The sequence below is a fragment of the Diabrotica virgifera genome, chromosome 5 (assembly GCF_917563875.1).
Source record: "Diabrotica virgifera virgifera chromosome 5, PGI_DIABVI_V3a".
Classification (NCBI taxonomy): Eukaryota; Metazoa; Arthropoda; class Insecta; order Coleoptera; family Chrysomelidae; genus Diabrotica; species Diabrotica virgifera.
The window spans coordinates 191,983,522-192,004,351 of record NC_065447.1 but is presented as its reverse complement, the minus strand read 5'-3'; the positions used below and the strand labels follow the sequence as shown (position 1 = coordinate 192,004,351).

General features: G+C 34.5%; 1 protein-coding gene across 1 annotated transcript in view; it reads right to left on the bottom strand.

The window, feature by feature from the left end:
• LOC126885245 (forkhead box protein fkh-2-like) overlaps nucleotides 1-20,830 on the bottom strand; it is a 54,489-nt gene that overhangs the window by 24,125 nt on the left and 9,534 nt on the right. Inside the window, exon 2 of the mRNA XM_050651730.1 lies at nucleotides 1,370-1,651. Within this exon, the coding sequence (XP_050507687.1) occupies nucleotides 1,370-1,651 (282 nt within the window). The remainder of the gene's footprint in view (nucleotides 1-1,369; nucleotides 1,652-20,830) is intronic.

The window sequence follows — 20,830 nt, the reverse complement described above, 5'->3', positions numbered from 1 at the left end:
TTATTTATACAGGGTGTACAAAATTTTTTTTTATTAAATTAACTTTAAATAAATTTGAAAAATAGAAGAAAAAATATTTTTGTACACCCTGTATAAATAATTATGTTAATGTTTATATTACTGAATAGAAAATTAAATAACCTTTCAAATGAGCTATCACACAACCCCTACTCTTATTTAAAAAAATCATCGATTACGTCATCACGCCCAGATGGATGACGTCACTTGTATTATATATATGCCAAAAAGTCCTAATTCAAAAATAAAAATCGACCTGTCTGAGGATTTCTCTTGAGATTTGCCCATTCTCGAGATAATGAATTTATGGAAACTCAAACGTCCTCACTTATACTACAGTGTCGCACACGCTTGATTAGCAATTAAAAAAACAAAGGGGTTTTCGATATTTTATTGCAAAAAACTCTTCGGGATTTCATCAATCAATGTTTAAAGAATATCTACGTATCTTGGCAACATTGAAATTTTTAGATAAATGTCCGATTTAGGGTTAAAAATGGCCGATTTCTCAATTTTAAAAATTTTCAATCGCTCATATAACAAAAACTATTAACTTAGAGAAAAATCACAAAATACGTTTTCTGTTTGAAATGATTCAAAAAACCTAAAAAAGATTTTTTCGATGAAAAAGAATAATTTTAGGAAAAACCCATAATCTTTCTCCTCACCTGGCAAGGTCTTATGTTCTTCAGAATCGCCTGTCATTGTACACATTTCTTCTAAATGACTTACTCAAACACATACTTAAATTTAAATCTTACAGGAGAAAGTTTATTTTACCCCCTAAATTTGCACTTTTCGATTCACCTGGTAGATACACGTGCACCGCTGAGGCCTGCCAGGTCATGGTTTTTAGCCTTGGTGTGCTATGAATTATCACTAGAAAAATTTTTAGCCTTACAGCCTGTAAGTTACAGGACGACCGTTAGTCGGAGGGTTCACTAGCTCTTATACTATAGTGGAGGAATGCCCGATCAGATCCTACAGTGGCAATCCGTCCGATTTCTTAGTTGCGACCAAAGAGTCTATTGTCTATTTTTCAAGTAAATGATTGTTTGTAAAAATTATTTATTGTTATTTACTGTTTGTTCTTTTTGCTTATACACAAAATTCAATTATGATGTAGCCACACGCTAAATAACATAAATAAATAGAAAAAGTAATAAAAAAATAAGTTAGTATTGTTAAACGTCAACAAAATTAAAATTACAGAGGACAGTTTAATTAGGACAATAAATTAAAAATCTGATAAACAAACATCAAACTATTAAAAAAGTAAAAAAAACTGTGTAAATTGCAATTTTTAGTAGTAAATATTTATCCATATACTTATTTATAGAAATATACTTACCAATAAAAACATCTTCGGCAGATGGGTCCAACATCCAATAGTTGCCTTTTCCAGGATCGTCATAGTGTCTCGGCACTTTTACGAAACATTTGTTAAGACTGAGATTGTGCCTAATGGAGTTCTGCCACCCCTGTTTGTTATCCTTGTAATAGGGGAAATTTTTCATTATGTATTCGTAAATGCCGTTGAGTGTTAACCGCTTTTCGGGGCTGTTCCTTATTGCCATCATTATTAACGCGTTGTAACTATAAGGAGGCTTTTCGTTTTGTTTTTTCTCTTTTCCTGAAAACAAAAAAATAATAGTCAATGTAAGTAGTCAAAATTATCAAAAACGAAATTGTACTTTGGTTTAAAGTTATTTTTAATTCAAAGTCTATATACATGTCTATGTATATATTATTATATCAGTAAAATCTATACCTAATTTAATTGGTTCATCAAGTTATATGATTTGTGCTTCACTTTAGTTTTATTTGATGGTTGCATGTGTCAATTTCTGTAGGTCTTAATTTTCAAAAAGCTGTCCATAATCTTGCTTACATCATAATCATCCATATCCATTCTCTTTGTTTCTAGCGAGTAATAGTCCCCCTCACGGACATGTATTGTCTAACCGTATTTTCTTCAAGTAGTGCTTCGTTGTTGAGTGATGATTATTTCGCCATTAAACTTAGTATAACCGTATCCTATGCTTTCTCGTCTTGGCATTGCTATTTACCATAATTACAATTCTAATAAATTTAATCCTAATTTTATCCTTTATTTTGGGGACAGCCGTAGCTCAGCAGCAAGATACTGGCTTCATAAGGCAGAGCGCATGTCGGCATTAACAATGACATTTTCACTTCTAAAAAATGATACGAGCCGTTCACCGTGCTTCGGAGAGTACGTAAAGTCGTCGGTCCCCCTGGGCTAGTGGGCATCGACACTATTAGCTACTTTAAGCAGGGTTAAAGATGCAGAGGCACCGGAAGAAAGTATCTCCCCAGCCAAAATGCCATACGATATTATTATTATTACCCTTTATTTTTACTCCAATTGTCTATCTAATTATAAAAAATGTGTCTGTGGAAAAGACCAGATGAGAGAAGAGCTGGATAATTGCCTTGAAAAGGATTGAAAAATCTAGTAAGAGAGAATCTGAGGACTATAATGGTAAAATCTGGATAAAATAAGGCTTGAGTATATGTAATCACAAATTTAGACTGGAATCAATCAGCTCTCATATTTTCACCTCTCATATTCAAAGTGTACGCACGACAATCCAAAAAGTACTAGAATACACAGAATCAGGAATACAGTTAAATGGCGAAGAAAAAACAATTTGAATATGCCAATGACAACGTTATTTTTGCTGACCCTGCCAAGGATTCCAGCTTTTAGTGGCAAAAGTAGCTGAAACTGGTAAGAAACATGACCTAAAAGTTAACACCATAAAAAACAAAAATCATGAATAGCAAATCATGAATTGAGGGAGTATCTTCAATGTAGGTAGGTACCGTCAACGGGAAAATGATAAACGAAGTGTCAACATGCACAAATTTGAGTACAATGTTAAATAAACAGAACAGGTACAGTATTGATGATTAAGAACTGATAAACAAGGAAAAACTAAAAATATTAGTCATAAATAAAACATGGAATGAAATAAAAAGCTGGATGATAAGCAGAAAATAAGTGCATACCACTTAAAACCCAAACAACAACAAACATTGCGTATCAGGCAAACCATAAAATTAGTTGTAAAAGAAGAGTTATGCTACAACATACCACAAAAACAGGAAGCAACAGTCAAGAAACAGCGGTGCTAAACATAAAAATGAAATTTGGTTTCATCGTAGATAAAAACAACCATAAACAGTGGCGTACTGAGCATGGTTCCGCGGGTTCGGAGGAACCAGGGCACGGGCCCCGCAGGGGCCCGCTCTATCGCATTTCTTGCTTCTTTTGTTTATAATTTGATGGGGACATTTATAATTATTAAACTTTTATCTATTTATAAATGTATCATATACTTATGTAATTTGAAAATCTGATTTGTTGATATAAATTATTTCATTCCAATGTTCATTTTTTAAAAGCTGTTTTAGTTTTCCGATATTAAGGTTTTTAATCATGACTGGAGATTTAGATGTAGAAAATTTTTGAGTTTTATTATTTATTTATCAAAATGGCTGGCGTAAATTGATCAGTCATGTCAGTATGAAAAACGATAGCATTAATATTAACTTACTGTTTTAATATTCCATTGTTTTTAAAAAAGTTTCTAACATCAAAAGTAAGTAAGTTACGATCAAAATAATGTTGGTACATTTCTTAGTTGATAAATAAAATCGTGAAAATCACCTTCTAATTAGTATTCGAAATGAAATTAATCGTTACCGCTTCACAAATTACTTATGTATTGTTATAAGATATGTAAGATTCGTTGATTCAAAGTGCTTATTTTTGAAAAGACTGTAGCTAAATGGGCTTAAACGAGTCACCAATCACAATTGTATGCAAATTTTGAACAGCCATATCTTATATAACCAATTTTTGTCTTCAGGAAAACAAATAGTCCAAAATATTCACAATAGTAAAAACTATATTTTTTTACTAGTTGAGATTTTTGGTATCACCAATAATTTTTAAGTTATTTTGAAAAAAAAATTTTTCAAAATTTAAAAAAAAAATTTAATTTAAAACCAAATTTTTTTCAAAAGTGAGCAATTTGAGCCGATAAAACTTACAGAGATCATATAAACAATACATACCTAAGTCAAGTAACTTGTGAAGCGGTAACGAGTAATTTCATTTGAGATAATTTTTTTCTAAAAAAAAAAGGGACCAACTTTATTTTGAGCGTTACATAATTAATATTGGCTATTGATCATTAATATTGATGATACCTACAAAAATAAAGTTTTTTAAAACTGTAACTGTAAAGAAGCTGTGATGGGTTTTTCAAACAGTGCTTCTTCATTCTATTGGTTTTTTCACGTTGAAATATTCAAATTGGAATTTGACGAATAAGAACTTACAACTCTACTACTCCTGGAACTACAGACTTCTTATATACACAATTTTTTCACGTTTTTATAAGCTATATTTTTACTAAGAACATTTTTTTTCGATAAAACACTTACTTTTTGAGTTATTTGCAAAAAACCGTCTTAAAACGTGTTTTTTTTTGTTGTGGAAAAATGAACATATTCACTCACAAATAACTCGAAAAGTATTAACTTGGTGAAAAAACTCTATAGAACTAAAGTTGCTTAGAATTAGTCAGTTTATCCAATTCCGGACTTATCTTGAACCCCCGAGAAGGGGTGAAACTCACCCCAGGGCAAAAGCACACATCGGCACAAACTTTTTTTTGTTTGGCATGTATGTGTATGTGTACGTGTATATCAACTTTCATCTTAATCCGAGCTGTTTTTTAAAATTTACAGCAAAAACCGTGAGTAAATGGACTATAAATTAGCTTGAATTTGTATAAAATGATATATTTTATGATATAGGATGATTTATATTTAATGTTTATTAAACACTCTTGATATACACTGTGTGTTTTTATTGGGCGGGCAGGCCCGCATCCCAACTGGAACCAGGGAACCCTGCATGATCTATCGGTACGCCACTGACCATAAAATAATTATGTCGAGAACTGGAGCAACATGCAAACCGCCATAAAGTGATGAACTATTTAAAAAAGTTAAATATTTGACCCGAGAGATCAAGCCAGAACTTCAAGCCAGGCAAGACCATAAAACATAAATAAAAGAAATAAAAACCGATACAGAGAGCATTGCAGAATCCTGAAAAAATTACTGCTCATAATTTAAATCCAAGACTTTTCGTTAAGAAACTGCTTTTTGGCTGCATCCCGTATCTCCGGCTTTTACAATATATAAGCACAAGAGACGACGAATATAGAAGAAAGCAAATAAAGGACACTTAGGCCACGTATTTACCTTCTTTTCGTCTAGGAAAAGGACCGAAAGACAGTTTCAGGTACTCAAATCTGAGTAAAGATGAAAAAGATAAAGGCAGTTTTTGTTTTCATTTGATTCAGAGTTGGACTACCATCTCCATATAGCTATTTCAGCATCTATGCATCATCAGTGAAGCTATGCAGTCACAACTCTAAAAACAAATCAACAAATCCTGCCTATTTAAGGGAAAACATCGCGATGCAATGAATTCACCTATTTAGACGCAAAACAGCGACATCTCTCGTAATACGAGGAAGACAAAAAGCCCCAGATGCAAAGGTTACTATTTTTATACAAATAGAATAATTGAAATAAAAATAATAAACAATAATTTAAATCTAAGACTTTTCGTTAAGAAACTGCTTTCTGGCTGCATCCCGTAACTCCGGCTTTTACAATATATAAGCACTATATAGCCGGAGATACGGAATGCAGCCAGAATGCAGTTTCTTAACGAAAAGTCTTGGATTTAACATACATACATACATAATCGGTTGCCTCTTTTACCATTAGGTGTCGAGGATTCCTCCTTTATATAATACTCTCTGCAAATTTACGCCACTTCTTCCTATCTGCTGCTAAAACTTTTGCTTCTTGCCACGATGTTCCTATTTTCTTGAGTATTTCGTTTACACTAGTGTTCCAGCTTTTCTTTGGTCTGCCCCTCGTGCTTTTACCCACTGCTTTGGCCTCCCCTGTCATTTTCACTTGTCTCTCACCACTCATTCTTATCATGTGTCCAGCCCATTTTAACTTCTTTTCTTCAACTTTTTCGTTGAGCGATTTTACCTGTAATTCATGTCTTATACCTTCGTTTCTTCTTTTGTCTAATCTTCTTGCTCCCACTACTTTTCTTAAGTATCTCATTTCTGTAGCTTGTAATCTTTTTCTTTGTCTGTCATTAAGTACCCAGTTTTCTGCCCCATATATTGTAATTGGCATATATACAGTTTTATATACTGTCATTTTGGTTTTCCTCGATATTTCTTTTTTGTTTAGGAAATTTTTATACAGTGAATAATAAGTTCTCGTTGCCAATTTTATTCTGTTTCCAATTTCATCTTCTTGTGTACCTTTGTTGTTTAACGTTATTCCCAAATACTTAAAGAGGTCTACTTGCTCGATTTTTTGCCCTTCGATTTCAATATTTACAGTTGCTCCTTTGTTGGCTATTGTCATTACTTTAGTTTTCTCCATATTTATTATTAAGTTGTAGTTTTTAGTTCTTCAGCCCAGATTCTAATGTTATCTGCGAGAGCCTTTTCAGTTCTTGCAACTAATACAATGTCATCAGCAAATGCACAGGCTTCAATTTTTATTTGTGGCAAATTTCTATACCCTATAGCGCATTTTTTAGTTTTTTTCCAACACTTTTTAATAACTTCATCCATAACGGAAATAAATAACAGTGGGCTCAACACTCCACCTTGTCTAACCCCGTCGTTATTAGAAAATTCGCCGGAGATTAAGTTACTTGTCCTGACCTGGTTTTTTGTGTTGACATACAAACTCTTTATTACACTTACAAGTTCTTCATCTACTTCCTTGTTTATCAGGCTTTGCCATATTCCTTCTCTATTGACCATGTCAAACGCCTTTTTCATATCTAAAAACGCCAGGTACAGTGTATCGTTTTTTACCAGTGTTTTTTCAGTAATTTGCTGTAGTGTGAATATATGATCTTGTACGCTGTGTGATGGTCTAAATCCTCTTTGTATATCCGCCAGTCGAGGCTCAACTATTCCTCGTAGTTTCTTTTCTAGGATAATTTCGTAGATTTTCAACGCTGAGCAGGGAAGTGATATACCCCTATAATTACTGCACTCTTTCGTGTCTCCCTTTTTGTATATAGGCAGTATTATTGAAATGTTCCAATCCTCTGGGATTTTTTTGTTTGTCCACGCTAAATTTAGTAGGTCATGTAATTCTTGTTTACCCTGTTGTCCAAGATATTTCAATAATTCAGCATCTATTCCGTCGATCCCTGCTGCTTTACCAACTTTTAGTTTTTCTAGCGCATCTTCAACTTCTTCCATCTTTATTTTAGTTTCATAAACGACTTCTTGCCCTCTTTCAGGTGTTTCATCTGTTATCTGTGTGCGATTCTCTGCTGTTGTATTTTCATTGTTTAAAAGTTCCTTGAAATATTCTCTCCACCTTTCTATAATGGGCTCATCCTCAGTTATTATATTTCCGTTTTTATCTTTTATCTGCTGTAGTTTAATTTCCGTTTTACTTCTCATATTCTTTAATACTCTATAAAATAATTTTGTATTTTAGGTACTATTTTTTTCCATAGTTCTTCCAAATTCTTCCTAGGCGTTTCTTCTGGTATACCCGCAAACTTGCCCTGCTGTTTCTAATAGTATTGCCTTAAATCTGATCCACTTTTCTTCCACATTTCTACTTTGTCTTCTCTTTTCAATCCTTGCAAACTGTTTTTCTGTTTTTTCTATATACTTATTTCTTGTTTGCAAGTTTCTCAGCTTATAGGTTCTTATTCTTCCGCTATAGTTTTTGTTTTGTATCTGTTTTCGGTCCTCGACTTTGTTGTTATTCTTGAATACTCCTTCTAGTAGATAATGGTCACTACCTATATCATAGCTTCTTTTCACTCTGACATCTTTAACTTTACTCCTTTTTTCTCGAGGAACAATTATGAAGTCTATTATTGATTTTTCATTTCGCTGGGGCATTTCTCTTGTTATCTTGTGTATTTCTTTGTGTTCAAAGAAAGTGTTGGCTATAACTAAATCATTATCTATACAAAACTCTAGCAATCTTTTCCCGTTTTTATTAATTGTGTGTTCTCCGTACCTACTTATAGCTCCTTGCCATTTCATGTTTTCGTTTCCCACTCTAGCATTGAAGTCTCCCAATATTATGAGTGTTCCCTCATAATCTTCTACTGTCTGCTGTATTTGTTCCCAAAATTGATTTTTGTCGTTTGCTTTGTCACTTTCTCCAGGTGCGTATATTACAATCAAAGTTATAATATCGCTTTTACTACAATTCATTGATACTTTCAATAGTCTCTCATTGATGAACTCCCAATTTCTTATACCTTTTACTTTATCTTTGGGTATCAAACAGGCTACTCCTGCTCTGGCCCATTCAGTTTCCTTTACACCACTGTATATTAATAGATTTCCATCTCCTATTATTTGTGTCCCAGCTCCCTTTTTTTTTGTCTCAGTAATGGCTATTGCAGCATAGTTTGTGTTGCTAAGGGTTTCTACTAATTCTAAGTCTTTTCCACTTATTCCTCTAACATTCCATGTCGCTGTTCTCCATACCTCTCCTTTCTTATCTATAACTTTCAGTTCCATTTCTTTTTCCGTTTTCATTGCCGAATTTGTCATCATTTTGTCCGCCTCTGCTTTTATTAGTTTTTTGGATTAGCTATGTTGCTCTCTTTTTCAATTGTGCCAGTTTCCATATTCCATTTCCATATTTCATCATTTATAATGATCTTCTGGTGTTTAACTTTTACAACATTACCTTTTTGTCTCTGTTCATTTGCATATTCTCTTAGTTGTTTTTGAATCTCTCTTTCTTGGGTCGTATAGTCATCATCAATAAAAAGTTTTCTTCCTTTAATATGTCTTAACTTGTTCTTATTTTTCATTATGTCTGCTTTATCACCATATGTACTCAATTCTAACTTGCACATTCTCTTATTCAATTTCGTTATCTCTTTTATTTCACACTTTGTTCCAAGAAAAGTTTGCAACTGATTCTCTATATCTTCTTTTAGCTCTATAGTATCTCCTGCAGTTTCAAATCCGGTGATAATAATGTTATTTCGACGTTCTTTCTTTTGCATAGTTTCAAGTTTATATTCTAGTACCCTGATTTTAGTTTTTATTACTTCATTTTCTCTCCTAATCTCTTTTACTTCTTCCAAACTCTGCTTCCATTCACTTATCAAATCTTTGACAATTTTTATTAATTCTTTACGCTCAGTTCTCATTTCTTTCATTTCATTTGCTATCTCTCTCATTCCGTTTGTTACTTCTTTAACGATCTCGCTCATTTCATCCATTCCGTATTCCTCTGATACGCCTATGGACATGTGTAATATGTGTTGCCTATCTGCTAGCGCCAACGATCATCTACAATTCAACCTTGCGGATAGATAAATCGCTACCAACAGATAAGACGCCACGTTATTTTGATTTCAGCCTACCTCGAATATTATTAGTCCTATTGTGTCACTTAAGGGTCGATTTCTCATACCTGCGTTAATCTATGGTTCAGTTGAACCGGGTTCACAGGTGATCTCCGGTTCTGTTTGGAATGCATTTCTCATTGCGCGTTCATGTCAGTGCTCGTTCTACAGCTTTCGAGAAATGCCAATAGATGGCAAAAGGCAAAAAACTGTCGCCATTTTGAACTACCTTTTTTATGCTGTTTTTGAATAAAGTTAAATTTAAGTATTTATAGTCAAATAGTCATTTTAATAATTATAAATAAATATTATAAAAACACAAATAATGTTATCGTTTATCGTTAGGCTTAATATAATAAAATAGGATATATTTATATTATGACAGCGTTTCGTGTTAATACAACGCATGCGTAGTCCATGAAATCATCTGAACTGAGTTCTGAAATCTTTGAACGGCCGAATTCCACCGTTCAAGCATCGTTCAAGTTTAAACTGCCATCGGTTGAACGGGAATTGAGAAAGACGATTTTGACTTTAAACTGACGTTTATCTCAGCACTTTGCTGTAGTATATTATTTGCTCACAGTTCACTCTTACAATTTCTAATTCTCGATATTTCCGAAACTCGGATGAAATATCAGAGCACTCAAAATTGCGTTGTTTATCAGCACAGTGGCGTACCTCTCGTCCTTGGATTTAAATTATTGTTTATTATTTTTATTTCAATTATTCTAATTGTATAAAAGTAGCAACCTTTGCATCTGGGGCTTTTCGTCTTCCTCGTATTACGAAAGATGTCGCTGTTTTCCGTCTCAAAAGGTGAATTCATTGCATCGCGATGTTTTCCCTTAAATAGGCAGGATTTGTTGATTTGTTTTAGAGTTGTGACTGCATAGCTTCACTGAGGATGCATATATGCTGAAATAGCTATATGGAGATGGTGGTCCAACTCTGAATCAAATGAAAACAAAAACTGCCTTTATCTTGCTCATAATTGTACAAAGACACTTTAAAGCCTCAGAACACAAGAAACATGCAATCAGCGATGTAGAACAAATCATTTTACTTTACGAACATCTCACACATCCACCATTTTGGGTTGGGAACATTTTCTGAATAGAATCAAAGATCTAAACACCAGTTCTCAGAAATGTGTTTCGCCCTCTTCAACCTCCCTGGGCTCATCGGTAAAGATATTCAACCTCTCATCTTTACCGATGAGCCCAGGGAGGTTGAAGAGGGCGAAACACATTTCTGAGAACTGGTGTTTAGATCTTTGATTCTATTCAGAATATTTTCCCAACCCAAAATGGTGGATGTGTGAGATGTTCGTAAGGGGATTTCTCCACATTCTCTATTTCACTTGATTGATTTCATACGAGTGGCCGTTAAACCACAATAACTTCCTCATCTTTTGTTTTAAACATATTTTTTACTTTAAGTAATTAGGGAATTAAAACTTGACTGTCATTTTCAGATTTGGCGTAGATCTACGCTTCTGCTATGTCTTGGTCTCGAATGTTGTTTTTGAGTGGAATGTGTCTAAAGATATTCAACCTCTCATCTTTACCGATGAGCCCAGGGAGGTTGAAGAGGGCGTAACACGTTTCTGAGAACTGGTGTTTAGATCTCTGATTCTATTCAGAAAATTTTCCCAACCCAAAATGGTGGATGTGTGAGATGTTCGTAAGGGGATTTCTCCACATTCTCTATTTCACTTGATTGATTTCATACGAGTGGCCGTTAAACCACAATAACTTCCTCATCTTTTGTTTTAAACATATTTTTTACTTTAAGTAATTAGGGAATTAAAACTTGAGACTGTCATTTTCAGATTTGGCGTAGATCTACGCTTCTGCTATGTCTTGGTCTCGAATGTTGTTTTTGAGTGGAATGTGTCTAAAGATATTCATCCTCTCATCTTTACCGATGATCCCAGGGAGGTTGAAGAGGGCGAAACACATTTCTGAGAACTGGTGTTTAGATCTTTGATTCTATTCAGAAAATTTTCCCAACCCAAAATGGTGGATGTGTGAGATGTTCGTAAGGGGATTTCTCCACATTCTCTATTTCACTTGATTGATTTCATACGAGTGGCCGTTAAACCACAATAACTTCCTCATCTTTTGTTTTAAACATATTTTTTACTTTAAGTAATTAGGGAATTAAAACTTGAGACTGTCATTTTCAGATTTGGCGTAGATCTACGCTTCTGCTATGTCTTGGTCTCGAATGTTGTTTTTGAGTGGAATGTGTCTAAAGATATTCAACCTCTCATCTTTACCGATGAGCCCAGGGAGGTTGAAGAGGGCGAAACACATTTCTGAGAACTGGTGTTTAGATTTTTGATTCTATTCAGAAAATTTTCCCAACCCAAAATGGTGGATGTGTGAGATGTTCGTAAGGGGATTTCTCCACATTCTCTATTTCACTTGATTGATTTCATACGAGTGGCCGTTAAAACACAATAACTTCCTCATCTTTTGTTTTAAATCATTTTACGACTAGAAGTAAATGAGGCTCTCAACCAACTAAGAAACAGACAAAAACCCAGAGATCGATGACATACCAGCAGAGAATGAAGCGAATGAAGAAGAAATACAAAAATAATTATCGTAGTCAGAGCACACAGATTTTGAAGTAGTTGACAGATTTGTATACTTCTTGGAATCCTTGATAACCAACAATTGGATAGCTTCTCAGAAATCAAGCGTAGACTAGCAATGGCACGAACTTCAAAAATTAATTTAATTAAAATATGGCCATCCCGAACAAGGAGAAATACTTAGTTCTGCTTGGCCAATGCTCTTATTTTTTTCCTATTGCTACATACACAACTGAAACATGGACTCTAATAAAATCGACAGAAGTCAGATCGAAGCCTTTGAAATGGGGATCTACAGAAGAACTATGAACAGAACACAGAACCAACTTGTCAATATAAAAAACAGGTTATTAAAAAAAGTAAACGGAGCATACCTAATTATTCCAGAAAGCCACTGCGCATCCGCTAGGAAAAATATTCTAATTCGTATTTTTTGCACAATCTTACTCAAAAAGGACTCCTTTTAACAAATTTGCATGTTGCCAGGACCAAAAGGTGGTCAAAAATTTTTTAAACGTTTTTTTTTTTTGTTTTTTTCCTAAAATTATTTTTTTTTGCATGGAAAAAAGTTTTTTTAGATTTTTTGGATCATTCCAAACAGAAAAGGTCTTTAGTGACTTTTCTCTAAAAATGATAGTTTTTGACATATAAGCGAATAAAAATTGAAAAATTGCGAAATCGGCCATTTTTAGTCCTCAAAAACTATGTGAAAAACTGAAAATTTGAATGTTGCCAAAGTAGGTAGATATTCTTTAAACATCGATTGATGAAATCCTTAAGAGTTTTTTGCAATACAATATTCAAAACTTCTTTGTTTTTTAATTGCTAATCAAGCGTGCGCGACACTATTTTCCACCGACAGTATGGTGCAAATGAAAGGAATAAATTCGTTATTTCGTAAACCGGCGACTTTAAGGAAAAATCCCGAAACAGGTCGTTTTTTATTTTTAAATTATGATATTGTTGCATATATGATATACTAGTGACGTCATCCATCTGGACGTGATGACGTAATCGATGATTTTTTTAAATAAGAATAGGGGTCGTGTGCTAGCTCATTTGAAAGATTCTTCAATTCTCTATTCAGTAATATAAACATTTACATAATTATTTATACAAGGTGTCCAAAAAAATTTATTAAATTAAATTATTTGACAAAAAAAGAAGTAGAAGGACACCCTGTATAAATAATTATGTAAATGTTTACATTACTGAATAGAGAATTGAAGAACCTTTCAAATGAGCTACCACACGATCTCTATTCTCATTTAAAAAAATCATCGATTACGTCATCACGCCCAGACGGATGACGTCACTAGTATACCATATATGCCACAACATCATAACAAAAATAAAAATCGACCTGTTTCGGGATTTTTCCTTATAGTCCCCGGTTTACGAAATAACGAATTTATTCCTTTCATTTGCACCATACTGTCAGTGGAAAATAGTGTCGAGCACGCTTGATTAGCAATTAAAAAAAAAATAGGAGTTTTGAATACTGTATTGCAAAAAACTCTTCGGGATTTCATCAATCGATGTTTAAAGAATATCTACCTACCTTGGCAACATTTAAATTTTCAGTTTTTCACATAGTTTTTGAGGGTTAAAAATGGCCGATTTCGCAATTTTTCAATTTTTAATCGCTTATATGTCAAAAACTATCATTTTTAGAGAAAAGTCACTAAAGACCTTTTCTGTTTGGAATGATCCAAAAAACCTAAAAAAAACTTTTTTCCATGCAAAAAAAATAATTTTAGGAAAAAACAAAAAAAAAAACGTTTAAAAAATGTTTGACCACCTTTTGGTCCTGGCAACATGCAAATTTGTTAAAAGGAGTCCTTTTTGAGTAAGATTGTGCAAAACATCCGAATTAGAATATTTTTGCTAGCGGATGCGCAGTGGCTTTCTGGACTAAATAAATTACTTCGGCCAGCCAGAAGAACGAATGAAAGGTATGGAATTATTGGTAGTAAAACGAAAGGTAGAAGGCCGAGGACCAAGAGGAAGATCTCAATATCGAACAGGATCTTCTTCTTCTTCACGTGCCATCTCCGCGATGGAGGTTGGCCATCATCATGTCTATTCTGATCTTACATGCTGCTGCTCTGAGTAGTTCGGTTGATGTGCATCCGTACCATTCCCTCAAGTTACGCAACCATGAGATTATTCTCCTTCCTGCACTTCTCTTGCCCTGGATTTTCCCCTGAATAATCAATTGAAGTATGTTGTATCTCTCATTACGCATAACATACGCCAGGTACTGCAGCTTTCGTGTCTTGATGGTTTCCAATATTTCCAGTCTTTTGTTGACTCTTCTCATGACTTCGTTGTTTGTTATATGCTCGGTCCATGATATCTTCAGGATTCTTCTATACACCCACAGTTCAAATGCTTCCAACTTTTTAGAAGTCGACTCGTTAAGCGTTAAGTGTCCATGCTTCTATCCCGTAAAGCAGGGTCGAGAAAATATAACACCTTGCCAGCCTAACCATCAAGTTTAATTTCAGTTCTCTTGCACAAAGTACCTTTCTCCTTTTATTGAAGTTTGATCTTGGTTTCTCTATTCGAACTTTGATTTCTTTGGAGTAATCGTTTGTTTGATTAATTATTGTGCCAGGATAGTTGTAGTTTTCAACTTGTTCTAAAGTTTTACCTTTAATTGTCAGGCTTTCATCATTATTTTGGGTTTTTGATATCCTCATAAATTTAGTTTTCTTGATGTTTATTGATAATCCATATATTCTTCTCCATACTCAACTATCTTGTTCATTAGCTTTTGGAGGTCTTTAAGGTTGTCTGCTATTATAAGAGTAACGTCCGCATATTCTAATGTTGTTATTTGGCGTTCCATTTACCTTTATTCCTGCTGTTTCTCCCTCAAGAGCTCTTTTCATAATTTCTTCAGAGTATGCATTGAATAGTAGTGGTGACAATACACACCCCTGTCGAACACGATAGGCAGACCAAATGAAGACTCTGGTGGAAAAATCCCTACATAAAGCCTTTCATCTGGCTTGGAATCACAGCCAATGGAGACGCCAAACTAACAATATTTATAATGTAAGCACGACTACCTTACAACGGCTCAAATTAAATTGATAGTAGAACTATTCCCGTGAAACGAAATCAATACTTGGTAAATCCAAAGCAATATTTTCATCCAAACCTCCAAATTATTTAAAACGCAAAATTCAAATTTGAAATTAAAGCTTTCGATGATACATATTCTCCATCTTGTGATACGTAGTAGAGTCTTGGACCTTGACTAAGGCAACAATAAGAGGTTAAAAGTATTCGAGAAGTGGACTTAAAAAAAGAATTGGACGATAAAATAATTTTTAAAATACCTATCATCTATGGACAAAATATCAAGAATAAAAGTACCTACCTAGTGCAAAAACTTGAAAAAAAAATTAATATCCACAGTAAAACGTAGAAAATTGGAATATTCTGGATATATCATGAAAACTAAAACCAAAAATAAATAATTATTAAAATGCACTCTGCAACGAATAGTTAATGTTAACAGACACATCGGTAGAAGAGAAGATAAATATCCTGCTGAAGAACTTAGAGCCTGGTTTGCATCATTCATCATGTGACTATCCAGAGCAGCATGTGGAATCTGGTTATGGACGGACTGATTGGAACGCTCAACAGGAAAAGATATAATGTCCTGGGCTATGCAGATGATTTTGTCATTCTGGCTCAGGGCAAGTTAAATAGAACGGGCAGGTATAATATGCAACAGGCCCTGAACGTAGTATCAAAATGGACAAGTGAGGTAAGGTAGGATTGTCCGTAAGCCCTCACAAATTCAAAATAGTAGCCTTCACCAGGAGAAAGTTAGAGGGAATAGGGCCTGTGAATCTCATGGGGATTTCCCTAAAGATGGAGAGGGAGGTAAAATATCTCGGAGTCATAATAGACTCAATAAGGCTTACCTGGAATAAACAACTAGAACGAATAACCAAAAAAGCGATGGCCACTTTAATGGTGACCAGACGCACACATGGCAGAACATTGGGACTTAAACAGGACATGATGTATGGGATATACAACATAATGGTAAAGCCCACAATAACGTATGCAGCATTGGTCTGGTGGCCGAAGGTGCAGCAGAGAAATGCTATAAAGAAGTTCAGCAAGATACAAAGGCTTGTCATTCTCAGAATAACAAGTGCAATGAGAGGCACACCAACTGCAGCAATGGAAGCCTTACTAGACCTTACTCCCTTACACATGATAGTGGCAAAGGACACTACAGCATCAAGGATATATGAGGGGATCCGATATGAGAGATGATAACAAACCATTCTATGCCCAAATATAAAATATAAATACCTTTCCAGGTGGAAATACACCCCAGAGAAGTATGGGAAGATCCTGGCAGATCCTGGAAGTATGAGGGCCACACTTGGTATACAGATGGGTCCAAGACAGAAGATGGTTCGGGATCAGGAGTATATAGTGAGGATAGAAACTATAACGGTTCCATCCCACTAGGAGAATATACCTCTGTATTTCAGGCAGAGGTATATGCAATCCTGCACTGTGCACGGATAAACAGATTGAGGACTTATACTAATAAGGGAATCAATACCTGTTCAGATAGCCAAGCGGCCTTGAGGGCGATAAAGGACCCAAGGATAACCTCACAGCGTGTATGGGAATGCCGCAAAGAACTTGACACCGTGACGGAACATAATGAGGTAAAACTCATTTGGGTACCTGGACATCAAGGGATCGCTGGCAATGAGAAAGCTGACGAACTTGCTAGACGAGGATGGGCAACAAGATACTTCGGTCCAAAACCGGCACTGGGAATGCCCAAAGGCACAATCATGATTCTCTGCAGAGACCGATTAAGAGGCTGGATACGAAGATAGCACAAAGAACATTGGGAAAAATTCCCACGCAAAAGCATGCGAAGAGATTTATACCTCAGACATATTATGCGCAAAAAGAGCTTCAAAACGAACAGGAATCAGCTCAAAATCACTACAGGTTTTCTAACAGGACACTTTCCAGTAAAAGGACACCTACACACGGTAGGACTATATAATGGAGATCTCAGTTGCAGACTATGCAATAGAGAGACGGAGACAGTCAGACATTTATTGTGCGATTGCGAGGCTCTGGACCGCAAGAGACAAGCAATATACGGAGACTGCAGACCAAGTCCGAAAGTATATGGCACTACCCCAATGGACCTTTAAAGGCTAGTGAAGGGCACTACTATAAGGTCATGATAACAAATGGAAGAAAGCACAATAAGCTGAAAAGCTGCAGTGCGACCGGAGTGCATGCACGGACAGCTTCCAAGAGAAAAAAAAAATCCTGAGCAGCAACAAATAAACTTATCATTGCCATAATAATATTGTCAATTAAATGTTTAGACATGGACTGGCACAGACGAAAAAGAAGGTGTTATATTTCAAGAGATTACAACCTACAAGACTTAAAAAAACAAACGAAGCAATAACGATATAATGTAATAATACTCTGTGTAATTAAGAGGAAACAGTAGAGATCAACAGTTAGCGAAAACGTGTTCCAAGATTGCGGCTGTAATGTTGAATATTTTTTCGAGATATTTGGCACAAGTATTCGTAATATAATAAAGAATGGCGGTACAGAGCCCAATTTGAAAAATATATTAATATGTGGAAATTACTCTGTAATTAAATACAATATTAAAAAAATGAGCCTGTATACCGCCATTAAGAAGAACAAAAAAATACACTTTCTTCAAATAAACTTTTTTATCCGATGCCTAGATTTTGTGTCATTTTGGAACTACTAAAATTTTTTATTTCATTAGTAGTTCCAAAATGACACAAAATCTAGGCATCGGATAAAAAAGTTTATTTGAAGAAAGTGTATTTTTTTGTTCTTCTTAATGGCGGTACAGGCTCGTTTTTAATATTGTATTTAATTACAGAGTAATTTCCACATATTAATATATTTTTCAAATTGAGTTCTGTACCTCCATTCTTTATTAGCTAAGTGTTAGTTTACCAAATAGCATAGATAGCTAAGTGTTAGTTTACCAAAAATAAACTTAATGGTTTTGTTTTTATGTTAGGACAAAAACATTCAGAAAAATATTGACTCGTTTAATACGTGGATATGAACCTGAAAACAATATGATTAAGACTCATATAAAACCAAAGAAAGCATGTACCATATTTACCAGAAAACACACACGAAATAATAGATAGGTACATAAAAGTGTAAGTACCTATATAAAAAAAAACATTAGTATATTTGTGAGTTTATATGGAAGGAACTACAATGAAAAGTTGATTCTTCTATTTTCGAATTTAGTGCATAAAACGATAAAACCTATTATATATGTAAGATAGGTAGGTATACACAAGGGTTCACTACAAAATTATGTCTTTGGTAAAAGCATAAAGTCTTCCTCATTTTTCCGATAGGCGTAATTAATACCTGTTTACTTTTCGGATTAGTCCTTGGATTGATTCATACATTTACTAAGCTTCGTATTCTTGGCTTTCCCGTTGATCTCCTTCCAGTAGGAGATTTATTTCTCGCTATTTTTACTACTTTGTTTGCTTCCTGTTGCTTTCTTGGAGTTACGTTTGGAGTAACCTTGTGTTACGTTTGTGCCAAATCAGATCTCAACATTGTACGGCATTTCGTATAACCACCGCTTTGGATATTCAGTAGGTATTTTAGTTCTATTGTATAAAACCTAGTTTTTAAAATAGAATCGTTTGGACACCCAGATGTTCCGTTCACTGTAGGCATTAGTTACTTTAACTCTTCTTCTATTGTGCCGTCGCAGGTAGATATTTTCATTCCTAGATAGTCCAGCTCCGTAACTTCTTCAATTTTTTGTGTTCAATTGACAACTTTTCTACATAATAAATAAGATTTTTTCATGAACATTTTGTGTGTCGTTTATCCAAAGCATCGTAAGTATTTAAAACTTTTGTAATGTCATTATTGACCATTATTTACAAAAAGCCGATGTCTTGTTTACTAAACACAAGTATAGATTTGTCTTTTATGTATTTATACTAGATCCACTTTGGAGTATTCCTTAGTGACTCGGCCTAAAAGTAACTAAACAACTTCGATATTTTCAGCCATGACCAGTGTCAGTAAAGCTTCGTTAAATATTATTTCCGAGTATAATATGTTGAGGAAGACCCAAAACAATATGGGAGAACCAGATAGTCGAGGACCTTAAGAAGATGGGAGATAAAGAATGGGTAGCCATAAGCAAAAACAGGAAAGAATGAAGAAAAATTGTAGAAGATGCCAAGTCACAAAACCAATTGTAAAACCAAAATGTTATAATGAGTTATTGCGGACTGATAACCCATGACAAACGAATCGGAAGAGTCCAAAGAGGGCGGCAATCACACTAGGAGTGTAGATGCCATGATGATGATAATATGTCAAACAAAATTAGGAATCACACGCAACTTGGACCCGTCTTTGAAATGAATATTTTGTTGGCTTCGTTCTTCGTTATCGTCCACCAGTAGAGGCTTTTTGTTTGCTTGCAATATATTCCCTATACATTCTGTATCACCTATTCCCATTATTTATAGTTATTCACAATAGCCTATCGTGTTGGATCCTATCAAATGCCTTTTCAAACTCATAAAGCATACGTTAATTGGTTCCTGTACTTTCCATAATTTTTGGAGTAATGTTAACTTTGAAAACAAAGCTTCTGTTGTCCCTAATCCTTGTCTGAAACCTACTTAACTGTTTGTTTTTTGCTTTTTAATTAGCTTGTTACTATGTTAAGTCTTTATATTAAATCTTTATATCATTGTCTTTACTTAGAATAGCTGATTATATCCGTAAAATTTGGTAAATACCTTGGTTGAATAGCGATCCGACAAAGAGATTTTTTTTAACAAAAATTTTTATCTCGGCCGGCATAAGACTCACTTTACTAATTGTTAGAGGAAATAAAAAATGTAGTATATCAAAGTGTGTAAATAATTTATTTCTTTAGCTGAGCGCTTTCGACATAAATGCCATCATCGGAGCTAATGGTCAATTGTTAAAAAAGTACCGCTACAAAATTGAGGTGTTAATATTTGCATCTTGTGAAAATAAATTTTGGTTGGATATGCTATGTCCTCCGTACAACCCCAAACAGTAAAAACAGAAAAACGGCCACATTACACGTTACACAAACACAAAAAACTTTTTTCATGGTATAGGTATCACCCATCCATTGTTGGCCTAGTAGAAAAAGCTGACTGACTGACTTTCTGAGAACTGGTGTTTAGATCTTTGATTCTATTCAGAAAATTTTCCCAACCCAAAATGGTGGATGTGTGAGATGTTCGTAAGGGGATTTCTCCACATTCTCTATTTCACTTGATTGATTTCATACGAGTGGCCGTTAAACCACAATAACTTCCTCATCTTTTGTTTTAAACATATTTTTTACTTTAAGTAATTAGGGAATTAAAACTTGAGACTGTCATTTTCAGATTTGGCGTAGATCTAAGCTTCTGCTATGTCTTGGTCTCGAATGTTGTTTTTGAGTGGAATGTGTCTAAAGATATTCAACCTCTCATCTTTACCGATGAGCCCAGGGAGGTTGAAGAGGGCGAAACACATTTCTGAGAACTGGTGTTTAGATCTTTGATTCTATTCAGAAAATTTTCCCAACCCAAAATGGTGGATGTGTGAGATGTTCGTAA